The 26,314-nt window shown below is 42.9% G+C and overlaps 1 protein-coding gene and 6 non-coding genes across 7 annotated transcripts in view; 4 read left to right on the top strand and 3 right to left on the bottom strand.

Moving 5' to 3' along the window:
* Positions 1-26,314, bottom strand: part of LOC110156660 (thrombospondin type-1 domain-containing protein 7A-like) — a 594,009-nt gene that overhangs the window by 145,081 nt on the left and 422,614 nt on the right. Inside the window, exon 18 of the mRNA XM_055163373.1 lies at positions 24,092-24,385. Coding sequence (XP_055019348.1) covers positions 24,092-24,385 — 294 coding nt within the window. The remainder of the gene's footprint in view (positions 1-24,091; positions 24,386-26,314) is intronic.
* Positions 11,404-11,475, top strand: trnaa-ugc (transfer RNA alanine (anticodon UGC)). The gene has a single exon. It is a non-coding gene; the product is annotated as a tRNA-Ala (tRNA).
* trnaa-ugc (transfer RNA alanine (anticodon UGC)) lies at positions 12,345-12,416 on the top strand. Its single transcript has one exon. It is a non-coding gene; the product is annotated as a tRNA-Ala (tRNA).
* trnal-uag (transfer RNA leucine (anticodon UAG)) lies at positions 12,715-12,796 on the bottom strand. Its single transcript has one exon. It is a non-coding gene; the product is annotated as a tRNA-Leu (tRNA).
* On the top strand, positions 13,991-14,062 carry trnaa-ugc (transfer RNA alanine (anticodon UGC)). The gene has a single exon. It is a non-coding gene; the product is annotated as a tRNA-Ala (tRNA).
* On the bottom strand, positions 14,352-14,433 carry trnal-uag (transfer RNA leucine (anticodon UAG)). Its single transcript has one exon. It is a non-coding gene; the product is annotated as a tRNA-Leu (tRNA).
* trnaa-ugc (transfer RNA alanine (anticodon UGC)) lies at positions 15,644-15,715 on the top strand. Its single transcript has one exon. It is a non-coding gene; the product is annotated as a tRNA-Ala (tRNA).

Below are 26,314 nucleotides of genomic sequence, written 5' to 3'. Positions count from 1 at the left end.
GGCTCTTTGAAGCGAACAACAAGAGCTAATGATTTCTCTTTGTCTCACCCCCTCTCTCTTTCTCACTGTTTTTCTCTTCACGCCTCATGCCGTAGTTTGACAGCGGCTGAACACGGAACTTTCAGAAATACTCGTGTGCGTAGGATAAAAAAAAAACATGCATATTTGGCTGTAGTTCAGCATAAAATGAATAAACCAGGACTAATCTTGGGCGCGAGAGAGGGACAGAGATAGAGACCGAGTCCCGACACTCAGTCCTAGTTCAGTTCTGGTTTAGTCCCGTTTTACACATGGTTTGGATCTGTTTTAGTCCTGGTTTAGTCCTTTTTTAGTCCTGGTTCAGTTCTGCTTTAGACCTGGTTTAGTCCTGTTTTAGACCTGTTTTAGACCTGGTTTAGTCCTGCTTTAGTCCTGCTTTAGACGTGGTTTAGACCTGGTTTAGTCCTACTTTAGACCTGGTTTAGTCCTACTTTAGACCTGGTTTAGTCCTGCTTTAGACCAGGTTTATTCCTACTTTAGTCCTGTTTTAGACCTGGTTTAGACCTGGTTTAGTCCTGCTTTAGACCTGGTTTAGACCTGTTTTAGACCTGTTTTAGACCTGGTTTAGTCCTGCTTTAGTCCTGCTTTAGACGTGGTTTAGACCTGGTTTAGTCCTGCTTTAGACCAGGTTTAGTCCTGGTTTAGACCTGGTTTAGTCCTGGTTTAGACCAGGTTTATTCCTACTTTAGTCCTGTTTTAGACCTGCTTTAGACCTGGTTTAGTCCTGCTTTAGACCTGGTTTAGTCCTGCTTTAGACCAGGTTTAGACCTGGTTTAGTCCTGCTTTAGACCAGGTTTAGTCCTACTTTAGTCCTGCTTTAGACCTGGTTTAGTCCTGGTTTAGTCCTGCCTTAGTCCTGCTTTAGACCTGGTTTAGTCCTGATTTAGTCCTGCTTTAGACCTGGTTTAGTCCTGCTTTAGACCTGCTTTAACCGTACTTGCAACAAAACAACCTGAAGAGCCGCTTGGGAGCCAAAAGAGCCGGTTCTCTAAAAAAACTGGAATACCCATCACTAGTGTTTAGAATGTGATGCAAAATACCATTAGTCCAACCCACTGTCTGTAAATATGACGCAAAGAGTCCGAATAACAATAAACCCAATTTAAAATCCACTAGAGCCACACTATCGGTTATCAGCAGCTCCAACTCCCATTTTATCGGTGTCATATCGGCCGCAATAAAATCCATATCGGTCGGGCCCTACAGATAAAACTAGTAGCTCTCAGGTGTTTTCGTTTAGTAAAGGCAGCTCACCGGAGGGAAAAGGTTGGAGACTCCTGACGTAGAGTAATAATAAAGGATTACCTCACCTTAAGGGCAAACGTTGGGGTAATGTTGTGATCTAAACATGTCGTGTGTTCGCGGTTGATGCCCCGTAGAAGTAAAATAGTCCTTCTTTCAAATCACACTGTGACTATTTTTATATTTTGGTTATCTTCAGAGTTCCTCACATCGTGCCAAGCCTCAGGGGATGTTCTCTGCTCTTAAAGCTACATTTGTTTTCCAGCAAAACAAAGACATTCTAAAAAATCCTCTCCTCCTCTCTCTCCCTTCTATTTGCTCCTCCCCTTCTCCTCTCCTCCTCTCTTCATCCCTCCCTCCTGCTCATTTCCCCTTCTCTCCTCTCTCTTCCTCTTCTTTCTCCTCCCCCTCCCTCCTCTTTCCTCTCCCCCCTTCTCCCTCTTCTCTCCTTTCCTCATTTTCCCCTTTCTTTCCTCTCTTCCTATCTCCTCTTCCTCCCCTCTCTCTTCCTCTTCTTTCTCCTCCTCTCTTCTCCCTCCTCTTCTCTCCTCCTCATGTCCCCCTCCTCCTCCCTCTCTCCTCTCTTCTCTACCCCTCTTCTTCTCTATCATCCTCTCTCTCCCTTTTCTTCCTCTCTCCCCTTCTCCTCTCTCCCTCTCTCTCTGCTTTTCCTCTCCCTCAACCTCCTCTTCCCTCCTTCTCTCTTCTGCCTCCTCTTCCCTCCACCTCTCTCCCTTCCTCTCTCCTTTCCTCTCTGCTCTCCTCTCTCCTCCATTTCCCCCTCCTCTCTCTTCTCCTCTTCCCCTTCTCTCTCTCCTCTCCCTTCTTTTCTCCACTCATCCTCTCTCCTCTCCTCCTCTCTTCTCCTCTCCTCTCCCCCTTCCATAGCATCCCTCTCCTTCTCTCCTCTTTTCTCTCCTCTCTCCCCCTTTTCTCCTCCTCTCCTCTCTACCCTCCTCTCTTTCCTCTCTCTTCTCCTCCCTCATCCACTCTCCCCTTCTCCTCCTCTAATCCCCTCACCCCATTCCTCTCTGCTCTCCTCTCTTTTCCTCCCTCATTCTCTCCTCCTCCCTTCTCTCTCCTTCTCTAACCCTTCCTCTTCCCTCCACCTTTCTCCTCTCCTTTCTGCTCTCCTTTCTGCTCTTCTCTCCCCCCATCCTCTCTCCCCTCCTCCTCTCTCTTCTCCTCTCTCCTCCCCTCTTTTCCCCACTCATCATCTCTCCCCTCTTCCTCTCTTCTCCTCTCCCCCTTCACTAGTATCCCTCTCCTTCTCTCCTCTCCTCTCTCCACTTTTTCTCCTCCTCTCTTTCCTCTCTCTTCTCCTCCCTCATTTTCTCCCCCTCCCTTCGCCCTCCTTCTCTACCCCTTCCTCTCTCCTCTCCCGTTTTCCCCACTCATCCTCTCTCCCCTCTTCTCCTCTCTCCCTTCCCTAGTATCCCTCTCCTTCTCTCCTCTCCTCTGTTTTTTCTCCTCCTCTCCTCTCTTTCCTCTCTCTTCTCCTCCCTCATCCTCTCTCCCCTTCTCTCCTTTCCTCCTCTAATCACCACTCCCCCTTCCCCCCTACTCTCTCCTCCCTCCTTGTCTCCCCCTTCCCTCCTTTCCTCCTCTAACACTTCCCCCCTTCCTCTCTCCTCTCTTCTCTTCTCCCTCCTCCTCTACCCCTTTCCTTTCCTCTTCCCTTCACCTCCCCCGTTCCTCTCTCCTCCTCGTCTCTGCTCTCCTCTCCCCTCTTTTCTCCCCTCGTCCTCTCATCTCCTCTCCTCCCTCTCTCCTCCTCTCCTCTCCCTCCCATCACACCCACACACGATTAGGCGTGATGCGCGTGTGCCCGTGTCTTGTATTTCACAGTCATTTCACCGAGCGCCGATCTTCTTCTGCTTGGCGTGTTTTGGATGAGAGGAGAGGAGGGCGTGCGAGCAGCAGACAGACAGGCGCGGCGGCGGGGAGAGAGAGAGAGAGAGAGAGAGAGAGAGAGGCGCCGGTGTCTTCTTAAAACACACAGACGTGAATATTTGACTGGAGTTTTTTGGAGCGGATGAGTTTTTCCATGTGGAAGTCTGAGTGTGTGATGACGCTTTTGATTTGAGATTTTCACCAAGGAAGAACTGAGATGATCTTTGCCTGCGACTTCATATTTAAATAAGACTTTTTCACCGCTCAGCCATCCGTGCGCCAGCCTACAGGGACAGAAGCAAGCAGGGAGAGGTGTCTTGCCCAAGGACACAACAGTAGTATAGGCTAAAAGAAGAGAGAAACTGCCAAAAGAACCCACACTGAAATGTTCTGATCTGTTCTAATGTAGTTTCCTCATTACAAACAGACCTGGAGCTGTGTTTTGTTTCATTTACACGTGTTTGACATGAACTTCATGACATGAATTTCTAGGTGCGGTCAGGGGTCAGGGAGGGTCCGGTTTGGGGACCACAGGAACTCATCTCTGCTGTTTGCAGATGATGTTGTGCTGCTGGCCAGGACTAAGGCTGCGTTCAGACTGCAGCCTGAAGTGACCATAATCTGATTTTTTGGCTTCTATGTGACCTGTATCTGATCTTTTAAGGACAGTCTGAACGACACAGATCTGATTTTTTCAAATGTGACACAGGTCACTTGGATATGTGCTCCTAAAACCCATACATATCTGATCTTTTGACATGTGACTTCAGTCTGAATGACCAAAGCACATTCATCCACCTACACGTTATCAACAAGACACAAACGTCACTATTCTGCACTGAAGTAGGTGAAAATTGTTAATGAACTCCGTGTCACTGAAGTGAAGCACATCACCACTCACCACTCTTGGCTCCGTCTCCACATCCACACGTTCCTTTCGACGTTGCTGTCACTGCCCCACAAAACACCAAGACCAAAAACCTCGTCCTTCTCCTTCTCTATCGCCTCTTTAAAACAAGTAAGTTGTTCATGTTCTGCCAGGTGCTCAATGCTGCGTCCATGTTTGGACAACTTCCGTTCACACAGGGGGATCACATACAAGTCACATTTAATTGGAAATGTGAACGACCTCGCAAAAACATCGGATTTCACAAAAAAATCTGAATTGAGCGTTAAGCCCTGCAGTCTGAACGTAACCTAAGAGGACCAGCTCCTCCAAATCCTCCTCCACTTGAGGAGTCCCTGCCTCAAGTGGAGGAGTTCAAGTATCTTGGGGTCTTGTTCATGAGTGAGGGGAGGACAGAGATGTGATTGGCAGGTGGATCGGTGCAGCGTCTGCAGTGATGCGGTCGCTGTGTCGGACCGTTGTGGTGAAGAGGGAGCTGAGTTGAAAGGCAAAGCTCTCGATTTACTGGTCAATCTTCGTTCCTCCCCTCACCTATGGTCATGAGCTCTGGGTAATGACCGCAAGGACGAGATTGCAGATACAAGCGCTCGAAATGAGTTTCCTCCGCAGGGTGGCTGGGCGCTCCCTCCACATCGAGAGGAGCAGTTGAGGTGGTTCGGGCATCTGTTGTGGATGCCTCCTGGACGTCTCCCTCAGGAGGTGTTCTGGGCATGTCCCTCCAGGAGGAGGCCCCAGGGAAGATCAAGGACACGCTAGAGGGACTATGTCTCTTGGCTGTCCTGGGAACACCTGGGAACGCTCCTCTGGGATGAAGGAAACCAGAGATGTTTGCCACACAAATCCTGCAGATTTAGGCGAGTTCTCTCAAACGGAAAACACAAAATGGTGCACAGTTGGTAGCATTTTTCCAGTTTTTATCCCAAAAAAAACCTCTCAGTCTTTTCACATTTTTTGAGCTGCTTCACTGGATTCTAACTTACTAAGTGGATTGTACCCGAATGGTTGTCTCGCAGCTCGGTGAAATCCAACCTGAATCCAGATCACATGCGTTTTAACATCAACACATGACCCCTGTTTGAGCTTTCCTTATCTGGCTGCCTGTGTGTTTTAGAATTAATTTGAAGATTTTCCTTATCACTTTTAAAGCTCGTTTAGGTCTCGCATCAAGTTACATTTCAAAACTTTTAACCCCGTACAAGCTCTCCCACAGCTTTAGCTCCTCAGACAGCTCCCTGTGGCTGTTCCAAAGTCCAGGCTCTGGACAAAGGCTGATGGAGTCTTTTCAGTCCAACTGTGTCATTATTTAATAGGGTTAGGCAGTATAAGTACTTTTTACTTCAGCCTAAACCCTTTTGGTCATGATCCATGAGGTTGTAGTCTATGTTTTGTTCTGTTTTGTTTTGTTTTGGAGTACTGCAAAATGACCAAACAAAAAATACTACTGCTACTACTACTAGTACTAGCAGTATCAGTCACTGTGTTTTTAAACTCCACACACCTTCAGTCGAATCATTTGGATCATTTTAGCCCTGGAATTGCCAATCACTGCTGACCTCAAGGTAAAAGAAGCTATAACTTGAAAACTACCACTTCATGACATCACAAGGTAGAACAGAGCATTTTGAGCTTTGAAGATGTAGATAGAATAATAATAAGGTCTAATAATAAGGAGGTAACAACATTATAAGATGGTTTAAAGCACACAAGAGTCAATTTTGCATAATGCAGGACTTTTAACAAGCTGTGTTAAGTTTTATTTTTATCTTGTATTTAATGTTTAGACTTTATCGTTTCCACAGAGACAAAGTGACATCAGCGTGGCACCCTGGGGCCCAACTTCAGATCCTGAGCCAGGAACACTGCAGACGCCACATCAACAGCTCCAGGATGTGTGAAGCTCGGACTCTGTGGGTGTTTGAAAGAGAAGCAGGTTTGGACTTGACAGTGCGCGAATAGCCACTTCTAACAGGGCTACAGTGAAACGAGCTGAAAAAGCCTGTGTTTATGTCCGTACAGCCCGGACACGGTGAGCGCATCTCAAAACATAAACTGACTGTCTTTCTGAACCTGGACTCTTTCAAACAATACATAAGGGCCCTCGCGGTACGCTGGGCTGGTGGTGATTACACGAAAACAACAACAAATACTACATTCTGTGTGTTTTAAAGAAGACATATTGTGTTTGTGTCTGGTATTATACAACCTATGACACCCTATTTTTTGTTATAATTTGTACCTTTCAAATCACAATATTCATCTAAAACAAATTAATAAAAGAAACAAATCCGCTGACTTCTGAGTTAGAAAACTGTGGGAGCTGACGTCGCCGCAAACGTCATCACAACAAACCCACCGATAAAGAAAATAAACAAAGTACGTACGTCACAGTGGCCGTTTACCAGTGGAGGTGAAAACGTAACCAGGTTGGTGGCTAGTGCCTCCGCTCAATTTCATTTCTCTTCCAGTGAATCAGAATACACTAGATCAGTGGTGCTCAATACGTCGATCGCGATCTACCAGTCGATGGCCAAGGTCGTGTGGGTAGATCGCCGTGTCTCGTCTCGGACTCGCGTTTGGACTCGGTCTTGTCTCTCACTCAAGGTCTGACACTCAACAAGTGTGATCATATTTCATTACGGCCGCTGCTGTTGGTAATAAACTTGTAGCGGGTGCAGGAGCGTGTGGGGCGTCTCAGTGCAGCCTGTGCGCTCATTTGAAACCCGCGGAGACTCTACGGCGGACTGGCGCATCACAAACACACACGCTCCCTATGCACGGCTCGTCTGCAACAGCGTGTGCCCTCGTGTACCAGCGTGCATCACAGGGCAGGTTCAACTTCCTAAACATCCTACCTGTCCATCTGCCTCACGTCAGCACGCCGCCCCTCGCCTTTTTCACGCTCTTCCTGCGTACAGCGGACACAAGCCCCTCCCACAGTGCGGCTGATTAGAAGAGCAAGACCAAACGTGAAGCAAAAACCAGTCTAAATTTGTGTTCCAGTGTTGGCACAAAGCAGGTCTACAGCATAGAGCAGATCTACAGAACAGACCTACTGCCACATTTGGCTGAAGTTTGTCTAACAAAAGTGCACAAATGCATCTGTGTTTGTCACGATGTGCGTTTGGTTTGATAAACGTGCAGAGGCTGGTAAATATCACTGCAAAACCAGAAAAGAATGCAACTCCAGTTTGGAACTTTAAAAAACAGGTTTAAAAATCTTACCTACTTCCTTCATTTATTTCACAGTTTTGTGTAAAGTGCCAGAGGAAGTTCTCTTAAAGAAGAGGTTCTCAAACTGTGGGTGAGGGTCCAAAAAAAAAAAAAAAGGGCACAGAGTGTTTCAGTGCAGTTTGCTTGGCTTTGTATTAGGTAGATCATTCTGACTTGGTCATTTTGTAAGTAGCTCTCATACTGAAAAAGTGTGGAAGAACCCCGGGATGTGTAGACCACACACTGACCAATCAATGAAGAGCTGAACCAACCCGAGTTGTAATCGCAGACTGCATTCGTTATTGTTCTGTTTACTGTATTTAACTGTCTTATGTTTATTTCTTACTAAATTGCGCCATCTAGTGGCCGCTTTATTTAACTCCTGTTGTAATAATAGTAGAAGAAGAACATTAGAGTTGAAGTTGTTGTTCAGGCCTCACTTCAGCAAAATGGACGCATCGTCTGTAAGTATTACATGGTAAAACATGATTATAGACCTGTAATTTTGTCTTTTGTGTTTGAAATGTACTAGTTAGCACGTTTTTGGTATGCAATTGTTATGCAAATTTCACAATGCTAACAGTTATGCTAACTGCTTAAATTCACCGGCTGTTACTTTAATTGTTGATGCTTTTAATAATTTGTAAATTATCTGGAACTGATATGAATGGATATTTCTGTATGTGTTTATTGTTGCAGTTTCACAAAAAAGAACCAGTAAATTTCACCAAAGTCAGCCGCTGTCTGTGAAGTTTCTTCTGGGTCTATGTTTAGCTGTTTGGATCACTAGTGCAGCATCTAGCGAGGCCATTTACAGTTATCGTCCTTTGAACTTCCTTTGTCAAACACAAACTTTGCATTTTATTGTTCATCTTGCAGAAACGACAATGATCGTTGACAGACATGTTCACTCTCGGCTTTGTTTGCTGTTGTGCCGGCAATTACTTGGACACCACTGAGCGTTCCGGTGCATTACATATGTCATGACCAAATACCAGCGATTGGTTAAATGAAAAAAGTATCCGCCTACCGTCAAGTGAACGAATCCTAATACTGCGAGGTCAGACAGTTTCCACGAAGTGAAACCGGCTGATGAATCAGGCTAGTGACAAACAGGGATGGACTGGCAAAATTACGTCTTGAAAATAAGTGATTAAAGATGAGTCAAACATGCATGAATCACTCCAAATACGACTTCAAGAGGGTAAATGAGAAGAGGAAACAACTATAACAAGATTAGAAGCTCTGAAAAGTCCATTTTGCAGAATAGGTCTGCTTTAAATTGGATACGTGTCTAATCTTGTGTCAAGCGTCACAAAACAGATTGGATTCTGCTAGAGTGTGAACATTCCACCAACACACAAACATGTAGAACACCCCCAGTGTGGTGCCACTGCAAACTGTCAAGACACTTCTAAAAATGCAGTTTACTCATAGACTGTATAAAGAAGTGAACTAAAGGATTACGACGTCACCCATAGCGTTTGGCTTCAGTCAAATGAAGCTCAACGAGGTTAGCAGTTATAGGAGTGAATTTGGAGCCAGGTCCATATTAAGAAAAGCAATTTATAAACTGACAAAACAGTGAAATAAAAACGCCAGGATCATGTAGAGCAGATTAATACGAACAGTTTAAGACTAAATGACAAGGCTCACAGCAGCAGTTACAGAGAGAGGAGTGACGTTTCTCAGTGTAAGTGAACTGAAGCCAAAGTCGATGGAGCCAGAAGCTCGCTGATAAACACTTTCTATATGGAATGTCAAGAGCAAATTTCAAAGCACAAACTGACAGTGTTTATGAACCTGGGCTCCTGATGGTGACCGCACAAAAACAACAACAGTAGCTCTGCTGGTAGTTGGAGCATTCATTGATCTGAAGGTTGGCGGTTTGAATCCCACTTTCTACATTTCACACTACCCACAGGTTGAGAGATTGAGATTCCACCTCCCACAGATTAATGCTTCCGTTGTGTCCTTGGGCAAGACATTTAACCCACCTCACCCTCAGTGTCTGCATACAGTGGTGTATAAATATGAACCTTGTGATGTCATGTGGTAATGCAGGAAGTGTTCAATTGTTCCATGTTTGTGCGTAGAATCCCTCAGTCGTCCAGGCAGAATCCACAGCAAAGGAGAAATTCAATTTGTTAACTGGACAAACATTTATTTAGGCTGAGAACATTTTCGCAGCTCATCCAAGCTGCCTCTTCTCTTCTGGTCACCCTAGGACGTTAGTTTCAGAGTAGTTTTGGTGTAGTTAACTCCTCCCTAAAAGAAATGTATTCCCATACCGGGAGTTCAACCCGGGCCACCTGGGTGAAAACCAGAATCCTAACTACTAGCAGTGTTGGGAAGGTTACTTTTAAAATGTAATCCCCTACAGATTACAGATTACACACCCCAAAATGTAGTTTGTAACGTAATCCATTAAATTACTTAAAGTGAGTAACGTAATCTGATTACTTTGGATTACTTGATATTGTCATGTTTTTTTAAACGACATGAATGTAGCAACCACATCCTGAAAATTCTTGTTTGTTGTCTTCAAATTGTCTGAGCCCAAGTCTCCATGAATAAGCAACTGTTTACTGTAGAGAAACAAAGACCACGAGATCTTAATATAAGAGGTTTTGTCTGTTAAAAGACAGAAACAAGATCAGCCTTTCATGAACCATATTAAAAAATATTATTGACAGAGAAATTATATTTTATATGAGATCATCTTAAATTATGTCAACCTACTGTTAGGTGTCATGTTGTTTAGACCTGGTTTGGTCCTGGTTTAGTCCTGGTTTACTCCTGATTTTAGACCTGGTCTAGACCAGGTCTTTAGTTCTGGTTTAGTCGTGGTTTAGTCCTAGTTTAAACCTGGTTCAGTTCTGCTTTAGCCCTGGTTTAGTCCTGGATTAGTTCTGGTTTAGTCCTGGTGTTAGTTCTGGTTTAGAGGCGCACAGGAGGAAGCGCGGTTTACACGAGAAAACACGGTCCACACGCGGCGCACGAGACGTCGGTGTCCGCGCAGTAACTACGGAAGGAGACGTGGTCCGCGGGTTCTCAGGTTGATGACGATGATGAAGGTGTGTGTTTGTGTGTGTTTGTGTGTGTGTGTTGTGTGTGTGTGTGTGTGTGTGTGTGTGTGTGTTTGTGTGTGTGTGTGTGTGTGTGTGTGTGCGTCCCTCATGTGGCAGGTCACTATAGGACAGTAGTGCAGATATTATGAGTCTATGCAGGTTGTTTTCACCAGTGCCAGTAGCTCCTGTTTCACATTTAAGTTGTAGGCGATTTTATATTTGTTTTTTTTATATATATCTATATCGATATCGATATAATCTCACATCGGGAGAAGAATTTCCAAGACACAAATGCGTTTTTACCAATGCACTGCTGCTTCCACTGTGTGACTGACACCGCCAACTTTAACATGACGTTTACATCGCTCTTATTGCGTGCGTTCTGTTTGGGTTTCCGGCAATGAGTGGAATTACCGAAATAAAAAAATAAATAAATGCGAGGTAGCACAAAATGTGAAAACAGGAAAATACCGCCTTGTAATCCACTTATTTCAGCAAAGTAACTGTAATCCAATTACCACTCATTGAAACAGTAACTGTAACTGAATACAGTTACTCATAATTTGTACTCTGATTACGTAACGGCGGTACATGTAATCTGTTACTCCCCAACACTGACCACTAGACCATATGGGAAAGACTGATTAAGGTCTTTGACCTATTGGTCACTTTAATAATCAAGTACAGCGACAATATGTGCAGCGTTGAGAGGAACTGTGGTGGTGATCTCTGTTTCGACTGTCACAAGCAGATAATTGGAGACCACCATTTGCTGCCATATGCCGAGCAGCAAAAGCTATGGAAGGAAAGTCAGCAAGCAAAGAAAATAGCCAGTGTCGAGGTAACCTCCCAGAGATCACATAAACCACTCCTCCCCCCTCCCCCTCCTCCCTCCCTATAAGGAAGTGACCACCACCATCTGACCAGAACTGAAGAAGAACCTAAATAAACGTTTGTCCAGTTGGCATATTTAATTTCTCCTTCCACTGGAATATGGAACATTTGGCTGGAATGTTTCATGTTCTAATATGCAGAAAGGCAGGGGATGTAGCTCAGTGGTAGAGCGTGTGCTTTGCATGTATAAGGTCCTGGGTTCAATCCCCAGCATCTCCAGTTTGTCTTTATAGAATCAGACAAATTGTGCTGCTGTGTTTAAACAACATTTGACTTGAACTGTTCCTCATTGCCAGTCTCACATTTTCACTGCATTTGTCCAAAGATGTCATCTTGTAGTGGGCATGTGGTTGAGGCGACAGACTAGAAGTGCATAGATTGTAGATATTGGCTTTCTAACAATCAACCACAGTCAGCCATGTGGGCTCAATTTGTCACTGGGATAAGTTCAACTTTTAACATGTCGTCTTTGCTGTGATTTTACTAGTCTCAACTTCTGTGGAACAGTTCCAATGAGAGTTGCAAATAAAGATGCATCAGAAACCTCACAAAGTATCAAGAAAACAATGACCTTGACATGATTTGAACACGCAACCTTCTGATCTGGAGTCAGACGCACTTCACAGAGTCTGAGGCACGCTGTTGTAGTAGCAGTGACGTCAAATTGAGAGGTTATGGACCGATTGGGATGTTCCCGCGCAGGTTCGAATCCTGCCAGCAACGTCTGTTTGAGTGAAGTAAGAATTTGTTGATTACACTTTGGCTTTCTTTCTTTCTTTCTTTTTGGCAGTTAACCAGTAAAAGTATTTGCTGTAATAATCACTGTAGATCATAGAGGTTTATCTGCCTCCAATCCCCAGCAGCTCCACTCAGCAGAGCTTTTATGGCACAGTACATAATTTCGAGTAGCAAAAGTTGCATTCCTTGACAAGTTTGTTCTGTAGAGGTTTAGGGTATGAAGATCAGTGCTGGAGCATATGATTAGCAGCTATCTCCATGTAAAATTTTACAAATGGCACCCTTTGAACAGTGGTCTCAGTTTGCAAAAGTTACATTGTCTGGACGTAATGTAGTTGTGCGGAAAGGCAGGGGATGTAGCTCAGTGGTAGAGCGTGTGCTTTGCATGTATAAGGTCCTGGGTTCAATCCCCAGCATCTCCAGTTTGTCTTTATAGAATCAGACAAATTGTGCTGCTCCTCATTGCCAGTCTCACATTTTCACTGCATTGTTCAAAGATGTCATCTTGTAGTGGGCATGTGGTTGAGGCGACAGACCAGAAGTGCATAGATTGTAGATATTGGCTTTCTAACAATCAACCACAGTCAGCCATGTGGGCTCAATTTGTCACTGGGATAAGTTCAACTTTTAACATGTCGTCTTTGCTGTCATTTTACTAGTCTCGACTTCCTCGACTTCTGTGGAACAGTTCCAATGAGAGTTGCAAATAAAGATGCATCATGGCAGTGGTGGGATTTGAACCCACGCCTCCGGAGAGACTGGAGCCTAAATCCAGCGCCTTAGACCACTCGGCCACACTACCTCTAGAAAGTTGGTGAAAACAGTGACTTTTCCACATAAATGTCACGATGTCAGTCAAATGTTTTGTTTTAAAGCAAATAAAAGCACGCAACAACTTTTGTAGTGGGCATGTGGTTAAGGCGACAGACTAGAAGTACATAGAGCAATACTGGCTTTCTCAGTATCAACCATGGCTCAATTTGTCACTGTGTTAAGTTGAAATTTTTACATGTTGTCTTCACTGTGAGTTTACTAGTCTTGATTTCTGTGGAAAGGAATAGTACACACATTCCACAAAGCCTACCTTGGCTCAGCTTGGCATCAGAGAGTCAACTGTCAATGGTGGAATTTCAACCCAAGCTTTAATCCAGCACCTTAGACCACTCAGCCACACTACCACATAACCGAGAGCTCAGTGTGACATGACTGTGTGAGGACACTTTATGTGATCTCTGTCTTTCCCATATGGGCTAGTGGTTAGGATTCCTGGTTTTCACCCAGGTGGCCCAGGTTCAACTCCCAGTAAGGGAATACTTCTCTTTCAGGATCAACTGTAGTGCTTTACATGCACTCAGTCATTCTCTGTTTTGCTACTGCTAACTATATGTTATTTTGATGTGGTTTTGTTTGTATGGAGTCACCATATCATTTCACTGACTGCTCTCACTATCAAATTTAGTGACTTGCAATGATGTTGCGATGGTGTTATCCTGGCCATCGCAATCTTTGACTGTGTGCAATGGTGCTTTCCACATGTTGGGAGTACTCAGGTGTGTGGTAATCATTCCTTCCAAAATGTAACTCTTCACATCTAGTTGTTCCTGCGCAGGTTCGAATCCTACCAGCAACGTCTGTTTGATTGAAGTAAGGATTTGTTGATTACACTTTGGCTTTCTTTCTTTCTTTCTTTTTGGCAGTTAACCAGTAAAAGTATTTGCTGTAATAATCACTGTAGATCATAGAGGTTTATCTGCCTCCAATCCCCAGCAGCTCCACTCAGCAGAGCTTTTATGGCACAGTACATAATTTCGAGTAGCAAAAGTTGCATTCCTTGACAAGTTTGTTCTGTAGAGGTTTAGGGTATGAAGATCAGTGCTGGAGCATATGATTAGCAGCTATCTCCATGTAAAATTTTACAAATGGCACCCTTTGAACAGTGGTCTCAGTTTGCAAAAGTTACATTGTCTTGGACGTAATGTAGTTGTGTGGAAAGGCAGGGGATGTAGCTCAGTGGTAGAGCGTGTGCTTTGCATGTATAAGGTCCTGGGTTCAATCCCCAGCATCTCCAGTTTGTCTTTATAGAATCAGACAAATTGTGCTGCTCCTCATTGCCAGTCTCACATTTTCACTGCATTGTTCAAAGATGTCATCTTGTAGTGGGCATGTGGTTGAGGCGACAGACTAGAAGTGCATAGATTGTAGATATTGGCTTTCTAACAATCAACCACAGTCAGCCATGTGGGCTCAATTTGTCACTGGGATAAGTTCAACTTTTAACATGTCGTCTTTGCTGTCATTTTACTAGTCTCGACTTCTGTGGAACAGTTCCAATGAGAGTTGCAAATAAAGATGCATCATGGCAGTGGTGGGATTTGAACCCACGCCTCCAGAGAGACTGGAGCCTAAATCCAGCGCCTTAGACCACTCGGCCACACTACCTCTAGAAAGTTGGTGAAAACAGTGACTTTTCCACATAAATGTCACGATGTCAGTCAAATGTTTTGTTTTAAAGCAAATAAAAGCACGCAACAACTTTTGTAGTGGGCATGTGGTTAAGGCGACAGACTAGAAGTACATAGAGCAATACTGGCTTTCTCAGTATCAACCATGGCTCAATTTGTCACTGTGTTAAGTTGAAATTTTTACATGTTGTCTTCACTGTGAGTTTACTAGTCTTGATTTCTGTGGAAAGGAATAGTACACACATTCCACAAAGCCTACCTTGGCTCAGCTTGGCATCAGAGAGTCAACTGTCAATGGTGGAATTTCAACCCAAGCTTTAATCCAGCACCTTAGACCACTCAGCCACACTACCACATAACCGAGAGCTCAGTGTGACATGACTGTGTGAGGACACTTTATGTGATCTCTGTCTTTCCCATATGGGCTAGTGGTTAGGATTCCTGGTTTTCACCCAGGTGGCCCAGGTTCAACTCCCAGTAAGGGAATACTTCTCTTTCAGGATCAACTGTAGTGTTTTACATGCACTCAGTCATTCTCTGTCTTGCTACTGCTAACTATATGTTATTTTGATGTGGTTTTGTTTGTATGGAGTCACCATATCATTTCACTGACTGCTCTCACTATCAAATTTAGTGACTTGCAATGATGTTGCGATGGTGTTATCCTGGCCATCGCAATCTTTGACTGTGTGCAATGGTGCTTTCCACATGTTGGGAGTACTCAGGTGTGTGGTAATCATTCCTTCCAAAATGTAACTCTTCACATCTAGTTGTTCCTGCGCAGGTTCGAATCCTACCAGCAACGTCTGTTTGATTGAAGTAAGGATTTGTTGATTACACTTTGGCTTTCTTTCTTTCTTTCTTTTTGGCAGTTAACCAGTAAAAGTATTTGCTGTAATAATCACTGTAGATCATAGAGGTTTATCTGCCTCCAATCCCCAGCAGCTCCACTCAGCAGAGCTTTTATGGCACAGTACATAATTTCGAGTAGCAAAAGTTGCATTCCTTGACAAGTTTGTTCTGTAGAGGTTTAGGGTATGAAGATCAGTGCTGGAGCATATGATTAGCAGGTATGAAGTTCAGTGTTCTATCTCCATGTAAAATTTTACAAACGGCACCCTTTGAACAGTGGTCTCAGTTTGCAAAAGTTACATTGTTTGGACGTAATGTAGTTCTGTGGAAAAGCAGGGGATGTAGCTCAGTGGTAGAGCGTGTGCTTTGCATGTATAAGGTCCTGGGTTCAATCCCCAGCATCTCCAGTTTGTCTTTACAGAATCAGACAAATTGTGCTGCTGTGTTCAAACAACATTTGACATAAACTGTTCCTCATTGCCAGTCTCACATTTTCACTGCATTTGTCCAAAGATGTCATCTTGTAGTGGGCATGTGGTTGAGGCGACAGACCAGAAGTGCATAGATTGTAGATATTGGCTTTCTAACAATCAACCACAGTCAGCATATTATGGCAGGACATTCAAATAGAAATAGAAAAGATACTGTCTTGAGAACTCACTATGGATCCACTGATATATGTATTAGGAACATTGTCACATAATGTATGTGTAAAAGACCAACAGTATGTTCTTTGTATTCTTTTGATGATTGCACAAAAAACGATAACTATTAACTGGAGGAAACGCTCTCCTCCAACAAGGACAGAATGGACACATAGACTAAAACAAGTTTCTATCATGAAACAGCTCAGTCAAACTTCAGATGAAAATGGAATTATTCTAAGAACGATGGACTCTGGTGATTATGTACCTGAATAATAACTAATATAATAATCCCAACTGTTTATTTGCATAGCTGATCTTAATAAACTAAAGTAAAATAATAATAATAATAATAATAATAATAAATAAATAAAAATTCAGGTTTATCACAGATTGTCCACACTGTAAATATCATGTTGCAACCAGCCTCACGTCGCTTCTGTCTGCCTCTGTATAATGCCACTTTTACCGTGTAAGTATTTACTCTAACATGTAGGGTAATCCCGATCCGATCACATGATTGGAAATCGGGGCCAATCACATGACTGCGGACTCGACCCGGACTCGGCCTCTATGGTCCGATCAGGTATCAGCTAAATAATATACGTATATAACACACAGCGCACACAGCACACAACAGTGCTTTCTTCTTTTTTTTTTAACTGAGGCGTGGCATTTACTCAGGGACTCAGGGACGTGACTGTCTGTTCCAATGCCTGTTGTACTAGAGGTGCACTTGCGCTGGGACTTTTGGGCCGTGTCGTGCTCGGGCACTGTTACCTGTGGGTCTGTGGCCCGTGTTCACACCTGCGCGGCCGATGGCGTCGTCGCACGGCGCTGTTTGTTTGCATGTTGCGCAGTGGAGCTGGCACTTTTGGCGGAGAGGGTGGGAGAAGCGGTGTGGAGTGTCTATTGAGCGGTGGGACAGATGTTGCGGTGGATGTGGTGGCGGACGGGGGAGAGAAACTGCGAGGCTTCTACCACCTTGTTTTTATTTGGTAAGATTTTGTATTATGTATTATGATCAAAGATGAGCTTAAAAGTTTCAAATGTAATGCACAGGCTTTCATATAATATCAAATATACAAACTGTAGATTGTGCAGAGTCTAGTGTCAGGTTTGATCAGATTCTGGTCTGGTTTTTGTTTTGTCCAGTTCATTAAGTTTACTATGTTACACATTCCAAGACCAGACTGTGGTAAAAGTCAAGATTTTCAACAATGGCGATGAATGGTTAAAAAAGTCAAAAAATAATTCAGTTTTGGACATTTGATTTTTCACAAGTTCAGCCCAAATACTACACACTGAAATCAACACAGTCTGATACTGCAAACATCCTGGATCTTTGCTCTTAGTTCATTTCATATTTTTATAGAAGTATCGGAGCGGGACTCGGTATCAGCAGATACTCAAAATCAAATGACTCGGACTCGGGGGCAAAAAAATGTGATCGGGACATCCCTATTAACATGTAAACTGTCTGTATGTGCCTGCACAGAGTGTCTGAACGGAGTGAGAGCCAGCCCCAAGAGCAGCTCACCACCAGCACACCACCGTTTCATTTGCAGAACTCAGTGTTTTGGAAAACGACTTCTTAAAAATGTAATAGAATGTGTTTTTTTTTTCTAAGCACAGTGTTCCTTCTCTCCGGGGAGAAGCGCGGGAGCAATAATACAACAACAAATACGGGAGAGGAGGAAGAGGAGAGAAGGATGGAAAAAGGGAGGTCTGGAGGAGAGATTGGGGACAATAATATGACAACAAATAAGGGAGACGAGAAGAGACAGAGAGAGAGGGATGATGTGGACAGAGAGATTCGGAAAAAGAATCTAACAACCAACCGAGGAGAGAGGGAAGAGAAAGAGAAAGTGAGAGAGATAGATAGAGAGAAAAGGATAAAAGAATGGAAGTGGGGATGAAAAGATCGGGAAGAGAATTTCATAAACAAAACAGAGAGTGGAGGGGGAAAGGAAGAGAGAGAAACAAAAAAAAGAGGATAACGAAATGATGGAAGTATGGATGGAGAGATCTGGAACAACAATATGACAACAAATTGGAGAGGAGGATGAGGAGAGAGAGAGAGAGAGGGGAGAAGGATGGAAGAATGGACGTATAGACGGAGAGACTTGGAACAACAATATAACAACAAATCGGGGAGAGGAGGAAGAAAAGAGAGAGAGGGAAAAGTAGGGAAAGGTTGAGAAAGAGAGAACGAGAGAAGGATGGAAGAATGGATAGAGAGATCGGGAACAACAATATAACAACGACTCACGGAGAGGAGGTAGAGAAGAGAGAAAGAGAAAGAGAGAGAGAGGCGGGCGGGAAGGATGGAAGGATGAAAGTATGAATAGAGAGAACTGGAACAATAATATAACGACGGATCAAGGAGAGGAGGATGAGGATGACGAGAGAGAAAGGAGAACGAATGGAAGTATGGAGAGATCGTGGTCAATAATATGACAACAAATAGGGGAGAGGAGGAAGAGGAGAGAGAGGAGAGAAAGGTGGAAGAATGGAGGTATGGAAAGATTGGGTAAAATAAAATTAATTGGGAGGAGGAAGAGAAGAGAGACAGAGAGAGACAGAGAGGAGTGAAGAATGGAAGAATAGACGGAGAGATAGGGAATAATAATAAAACAATAAATCGAGAGAGAGAGAAAGAAGAGAAGGATGGAAGAATGGAGGTATGGATAGAGCGGCTGGGAACGATATAACAAGAAATTGGGAGGAGGAAGAGGAGAAAACAGGTAAACAGAGAGACAGAGAGAGAGAAGGAATTGAGGTATGGATGGGGAGATCAGGAAGAATAATATGACAAAAAACTGGGGAGAGGAAACGAAGAGAAGAGAGAGAGAGAGGGGGAAGAAGGATGGAAGAATGGGAGTATGGGAACAATACTGTAACATTAACTGAAGAGAATAGGAAGAGATATAGACAGAGAAGAGAGAGAAAGACAGAGAGAAGCTCATGAGGCCAGGAGTTATGAGGCAAAACTGGAGCCAAGTTCTATATTAGGACTGGGATTTTATTTATGGACAAAACAGTGAAATAAAACCACCAGGTTCATGTGGGGTCCATGTACCATTTGTTCTTCTGAATCTCAATTAAGAACAAAAAAACAATAAAATGGGAAAACAATTTGTTATTTCATTATTCTGTTCCAGTGTCAAACAAAAAACAGATTTTGACCTCTATTTCCAAAATTGAACTTAAAGTTTAATCAATCAAAAAACAAACATTGTGCCTATTTTAATGTTGAATGTTGTTTATTCTCTCTGATTTATTTGCCCCAGAAGTTCTGCTGCTAGAAGGATTTACCTTTAGCGGACAAACACGTCGTCTACTTTTATAACGACACATTTACTTTCACGTCTTAGGGAAAGTAACTATTGAACTCCATGAAGAGAAACAGGAAACAGAGATAAGCTTTACTTTGTTCAGCTGACAATGAATTCACATGTGGCTGAACTTACGGGGCAAATAAACCAGAGAGAAAATATCTAAATTGAAATAGGCACAATGACTGTTTTTCATTAATCAGGCTGGTGCTACTTAATGCCTCCACTCAATTTCATTTCTCTCCAGCGACTAGGTCAGGAGTCAGAATACACTAGATCAGGGGTGGGCAAACTTTTTGGCTCAGGGGCCACATAGGATTCTAAAATTTGACTGAAGGGCCGGACAGGAGACAGGCCATGACGTGTTAAGAGCCCGGCTCCACTGCACTCATATATATGCTCATATAAGACGTATTCGGCACTACGCGCTCTTTCAGACACATACGTTTCTGAATTTAAGTATAGTGAATGAGATCTGCTAAACCGCACACCACAGGCGAACGTGAATCCTGAGCACTTAGATCTTATTGAGATACAGCCCATACCACAAAGTTACGCACGTCAACACATGCAGTAAAGCCAAACCCTTAAAACATTCCATGTGTTGATATTTGTAACACAACATCTATAAGTCTTTAGAGTCTTTAGAGTTTGCCTCATCGTGGTAACAGTGCAGTCTTATGTCTTGAACACTTCTACCGCACTCATGGTCCAAATACGCTGTCCGAAAATGAACACTTTCCCATAAATCATTGCGGCCAACATAATACAATGTATATATAGTGCACCATCTACTGGGAAATGCCGGAAATGCAGGAAAAATAAAACTCCAACAAGGTTTATTATTGCAATTTATTCAAGTTCGGCAGGCCAGATTAAAAGGTTTAAAGGGCCGCATATGGCCTCCGGGCCGTAGTTTGCCCACCCCTGCACTAGACGGTTTGCAAAAACCCTGGAAGTGCGAGTTCGGGCATCAGCCAATCAGCATACATTCTGTGTTATCAACGATTCCCGAGATCAAGGATTTAAAGCTGGAATAAAGAGAATGTTTGGAGAAGGGGGATCAAGGGGAAAGACGTTATTGTCCTTCTTCCTACAGGATTTGGGAAACGCTTAATATACCAGTTAGCCTCGTTAGCGGACACATAACATACGTGACTACCAAATAGCAGCGATTGGTTAAATGATAAAAAGTACCCGCCTACCGTCGAGTGAACGAATCCTAATGCTGCGAGATCAGATGGTTTCTATGAAGTGAAACCAGCTGATGAAGCAGGCTAGTTTTTTGATTGGTATTATTTGAAATAAACTTGAAATGAAATATTGGAAATAGAGGTCAAATTTTTTTTTTGACCTTTTTTTGACAGAAAAAATGAAATAACAAACTGTTTTCACACTTCACTGTATTTAGTTTTTAATTGAAATTCAAAAGAACGAATGATACACGGACCATGCAGAGCGAGTTAATGCAAACATTTTAAGACCAAAACGACGAGGCTCACAGCACCAATTACAGAGAGATGGGCCACAATTTTTCAACCTAAAGTGATTTGGAGGAAGAAAAAGAAAATGCCTTTAGAACTGCTTAAAGATTGTGGGGAAAAGTAAAAGATGATGAAAGGAAATGATGATGATGATGATGAAAATAATATTGGTTAGGTATAGTGACTGAGAGTGTTTATTAAAAATGGGGGGAGAAAAGAGAAAAGGAAATTATCTTGGAATCTTTATTCTTGGTTCTATGCCAAAGTTATAAACTTTGTTTTAATTTTACTGCTGCAAATGCATTATCAGCGCCTGTGGAGCACTCTGCAATCCTGCCGGAGAAGTGAAAGAATGTTTTGTTGTTTAATGTTGTAGGTATTGTCTTTTTTTGTGTGTGTCTTGATTTTATGTTTATTACTGTATTTAGGGTTATATTATATTATATTGCCTTAATACATTAATTTTATTTATTTATTTATTTTTTCAGGTTAATTGGTCGATGGAGCTGGTGTCGATTTGAGCTCCCGAGGCAGAAGTGGAGTAAGAAGTAATATTTTAAAAGTGAATTGTTTTTTTGTCTGTTTTGACCAGTTAAGCAATGACATGTGCAGGTTAGATTTGTAGCAGGATATCTACGTTAGATGATTGAATATTTGATTTTATTGTTATCATTTTCATTACATCATTTTATTTTGTTTCCATGTGTAGAAAACGCTGTATAAATCAAATCTCACTGTATCATAATAACCTTTGATATGAGTGTTAAATATGATGTATTTAATGCTATTTAATATAAAGATTTCAGTGTTTCCTGTCAGTTCTTTCTCTTCTATAGTTAGAGTCTTATTTGATAGAAGATATCAGGCTGTGGAAATGAGATCCTCTGCTCAAATTCATCTAAATGAGTGAATAATGGTGATTCTACAGTGGGAGCATTATTTGATGGATAAATTGTCCTGTTGTTATGTGCTCCTTTTAGTCGGAGCCTATTTGAGAAGAGTACGACTGTCCAAATGAACCACACAGATTCATACAAATGATGTGTGAAAACAATAATGTGCAAACAACATCAAACCCACGTCTCTAATCCAAAGAAACATGTTGTCAAACTGCAGAGGTCAGAGTTTGGTTTTATTGGATCTATACTGTAAACTTGAAAAAATGTAAGGTGGCTTATTTCAATGGGATAGTGTAAATCGATAGACGTCACTGTCGATTTAGGCTGCTGGGAGCTCATTCCGACGGGGCAGCCTATTTCGACAGAACACTGGAAGCGCACCCATGCTTACTCTATTTGGAATGTGGTGGCTAGAGGGTTACCTATGTCCATTTAAAGCCCCGGGGTTTCAAAATGCCCGTCCATTCAAGTCAATGGGCCGAGCTCAATGGTGCATGATCCCAGATTCTCCTTTAGCCCGGTGAGGTACTTCCGGTGGCTGTGGGCCGACCGAGCATGCGCAGGAGTGCAATTTTCTCCCGCGGGCACACGCCAATGCACATGAACACACACACAGAGCAAGGCCTCGTGTATCATGTGATCGCTTTGACCAATCAGAGCGAGAGGAGCAGAGCGGAGCCAGAGAGAACGATTATAAAGTGACAACTGAAGGATTTTGAGCTGGGAAAAAGTTTATGATCTAAAAAGAGGTAAAAATTCAACACACACTTAACTCATTTTCAATACTCAAATTAAACAGTAATAATACAGGTCAACAATAAATCATCCGCATAGCCTGTTTATCCCCCCCACTCCCCAGTGCACACACACACACTCATACACACACATACACTCATACACACACACACACACACTCATACACACACATACACTCATACACACACATACACTCATGCACACACATACACTCATGCACACACATACACATACACACATACACACACACACTCATGCACACACACCCCAACATGCACACACATACACTCATGCACACACATACACTCATACACACACATACATACACTCATACACACACATACACTCATGCACACACACACACACACTCATGCACACACACCCCAACATGCACACACACATACACTCATGCACACACACCCCAACATGCACACACACACACACTCATGCACACACATACACTCATGCACACACATACACACACATGCACACACACACACACACACTCATGCACACACACACATATGCATATGCACACAAGCACACACCCACACCCACGCACACATGTGCACATGTACACACATGCACACACATACACATATGCACACACACGCATATGCACACACACGCATATGCACACACACACGCATATGCACACACACACACGCACACACACGCATATGCACTCACGCACACACACACGCATATGCACACACGCACACGCTCACACCCACACACACACACAAACACATGCACATATGCACACATACGCATATGCACACACACACGCACACACACGCATATGCACACACACACGCAACACACACGCACACACACGCATATGCACACACACACACGCATATGCACACACACACACGCACACACATCGTACACACTAGAGATGCACGGATTGCGGTTACAACCGTGGACTCCGCGGCTAAACCTCGGGTCGGGCGGATGATGTGACGAAAAATAATATTTTAATTAAATTTGGGCGGGTGGTGGATTCACTACTCAAATAAAACTCTGAACTTGGAGCAAATGGGAGGGGACCGAGCGGATGGCGGGTGGCTGCGGTTTTGAAAAACTGTGGTTGCAAATGGATAGCGGGCGGATGATGAGTTTTGCGATGTGGTTGCGGATGAAAAAGTAGCCCATCCGTGCATCTCTAGTACACACACGCACGCATATGCACACACACAGACACACATATACAGTAAGGTTCACACTGTCACCAACCCCTGTCACCTTTGTCTCTATTTGTATGTAATCTTCAATCGTAGTGTCTGTCTTGTATCTTGTATAATCTATGTAGTTTGCAAATGAATAAAAAAATTATAATAATAAAATAATAAATAAATAAATATATAAAAATAGGTAAAAATCGCCACAAAATCCAACATTTTGGAAAGTTGTAGGTGCCCTGTCAGACGAACACGAGCAGTTTGTGTTTATATTGCCTCTATGAGAAAAATCTTGTGTCAGCCCAGGGGATTATTTCTGCTGAAGTTCCAGTGAGTGCTCACTACATCAACTGGAAGCAGCTACAAGCAGCAACACCCTATGCAGTTATTTTAATAGCTCCATAGTCCATTTCTACGTCCAGTTTACGCTTGGAGCAGGAAGTGACATCACACATAACTCTCCACACTGTAAACGTACCGTGACTGTTGCAGCGAGCCGTCTCCACCAGCCTGTTGTCCTGGTCGTAGCACACCATGGCCTGGTAGCGGTATCCCTGGCCGCACTCCTTGACCTCCGCTTGACCCTTTGCCCCTGGCCCCGCGGCGACCTCCAGCTGACCCCTGACCCCTGACACCGGCGAACCCTCGGGCAGGATGCAGTCGGACCAGTTGCCCACGGGCTGGGCGTTGTACTTGTCGCAGGGGCAGTACTGCGTCTCGCTCAGGGGGTACATCTGCGTGTTCTTACATTTGTCCTTCTTCTTACTGCGACCTGAGGAAGAGGAAGAGAGAAATACTCGTTCACTTTGAAGTCGGCTCCGGTTTTGGAAGTCAAATTTCCATTCATTTTTCCCATAGACCTTTCAAAAAAATATTAAGAGTTCAAAGGCATCCCGGAGGCTACCCAGCTCCACGATAACTGATATTCATAAAAGAGTCCGTCACCTGCTTGTTTTGTATGGAAATGTCATTATTCTGCCTGGAATGTTCCACAGTGTGACATTAAACAGCTCTACTTTACTTTATTCAATTACAGGTGGTTTTATAGCTCAAAAATACACAGCAAAAAGTGGAGTGTTAAAACTGACTCCCACAGAATCAATTTGAACATTTTCTCAGGGTTTATATGAGTCCAAACTGTTCTAGAGTTACTTAAGTAACACTGGACCAAAGTTCTTGTTTAACCCTGAAATCAAGAGTTATATTAATGTTTTGAGAGTAAATGGATAACACTTTGTAGGGTTATCCTGATTTAGCTAAGCAACACACATCAGTGTTTTATTTTTACGCTTTATTTGAGTTAATTTAAGATGAAATTATGTACAAAACTGGTTCAAACTGGTCTTCTCTCATGGGAGTTTGAAGTGATGGAAGGGGCCAAATTAACACTAGGGGAAGTTGAATGAACACTAAGGGAAGTTGAATTTACACTAAGGGAAGAATTAACTTTAACCATATCAACTCTGCAACCAACTTGAACTTGAACTTGAATAACCCTAACTCAAACCCCCATTTAACTTTCAAATAGTTCAAATAACACTTTTTTTGTATTAAAAACAACTCTGAAATATTTTCCAGAAAAAAAATAAGCATCTTTAAACTGTACTTTCGCCTCTCCACACATCTGACCTGTAACTTGGTCTGGTTTGGTCTCTATGGAGATAGAAAGGTTTAATGCCATACTGTGAAACATTCCAGACAAAGCAACAACATCTCTGTGGAGAAAAGCATTTGACGGACCCTCCACCAGAAAAGTTACATAATGCACTTCTAAGTCCAAGACTAGATGAAATACTTTAATAACTTGAGCAGTTTATAAGTTTCACAAACAGATTTGAAATCAAATGTTAGGTCTTGTTGTCATTAAATACATTATATACAGAGCTGATTAACCCTGAGCTTTCAAACGGTTAATACATTTTTGTTCATGGGAAAAATGAATAAGAAATCTACTTCCAGAACCAGGGAGCACGCACTGCTGAGCTCCATATGTGCTCCCTAAACTGCATTTTCATTTCATTTGGAGGGAGTATCTGTTCTTGAACTTTGTGTTGCAACATTGTAATTTCCCCATTGTTGGACAAATAAAAGTTTATCTTAACTTTAAAAGTGTATACTGCGTCTAAATGATGGAAACCGACAGGGGTCACAACAAACGCAAATGCCGCAACAAATACAAATGCAACAACACAACAAAAAGCCACAACACAACCAAAAAAAGCCACAACAAACCAAAAAAAGCCACAACAAACCAAAAAAAGCCACAAAAGAAATGACCGCAGGATTCTATTTTAATACAAACGGCACAACACAAATGCAAATGCCGCAACACATTAAAAAGCCACATCAAAAAGCCACAACACATCAAAAAGCCACAACACATCAAAAAGCCACAACACATCAAAAAGCCACAACACATCAAAAAGCCACAACACATCAAAAGGCCACAACGGAAGTGACCGCGGGACTCTATTTTCCGACGGACCGATCAAGCTGGAAGTGAAAAAGAAGAACTACAACTTGAAAAGTAAAGGAACAGAGAAGTTGGAAATGTAAGTAAAAGTAATTTATTGTTTTATCATTATTCGTTTCAAGTTGTAGTTCTTCTTCTTCACTTGCCGCTTGATCGGTCCGTCGGAAAATAGAGTCCCGCTGTCACTTCCGTTGTGGCTTTTTGATGTGTTGTGGCTTTTTAATGTGT

This window comes from Boleophthalmus pectinirostris, unplaced genomic scaffold (assembly GCF_026225935.1).
Source record: "Boleophthalmus pectinirostris isolate CB_2022bp ecotype Guang Dong unplaced genomic scaffold, ASM2622593v1 HiC_scaffold_6, whole genome shotgun sequence".
Classification (NCBI taxonomy): Eukaryota; Metazoa; Chordata; class Actinopteri; order Gobiiformes; family Gobiidae; genus Boleophthalmus; species Boleophthalmus pectinirostris.
The sequence above is the reverse complement of the archived record's forward strand: the minus strand, read 5'-3'. Positions and strand labels throughout refer to the sequence as shown.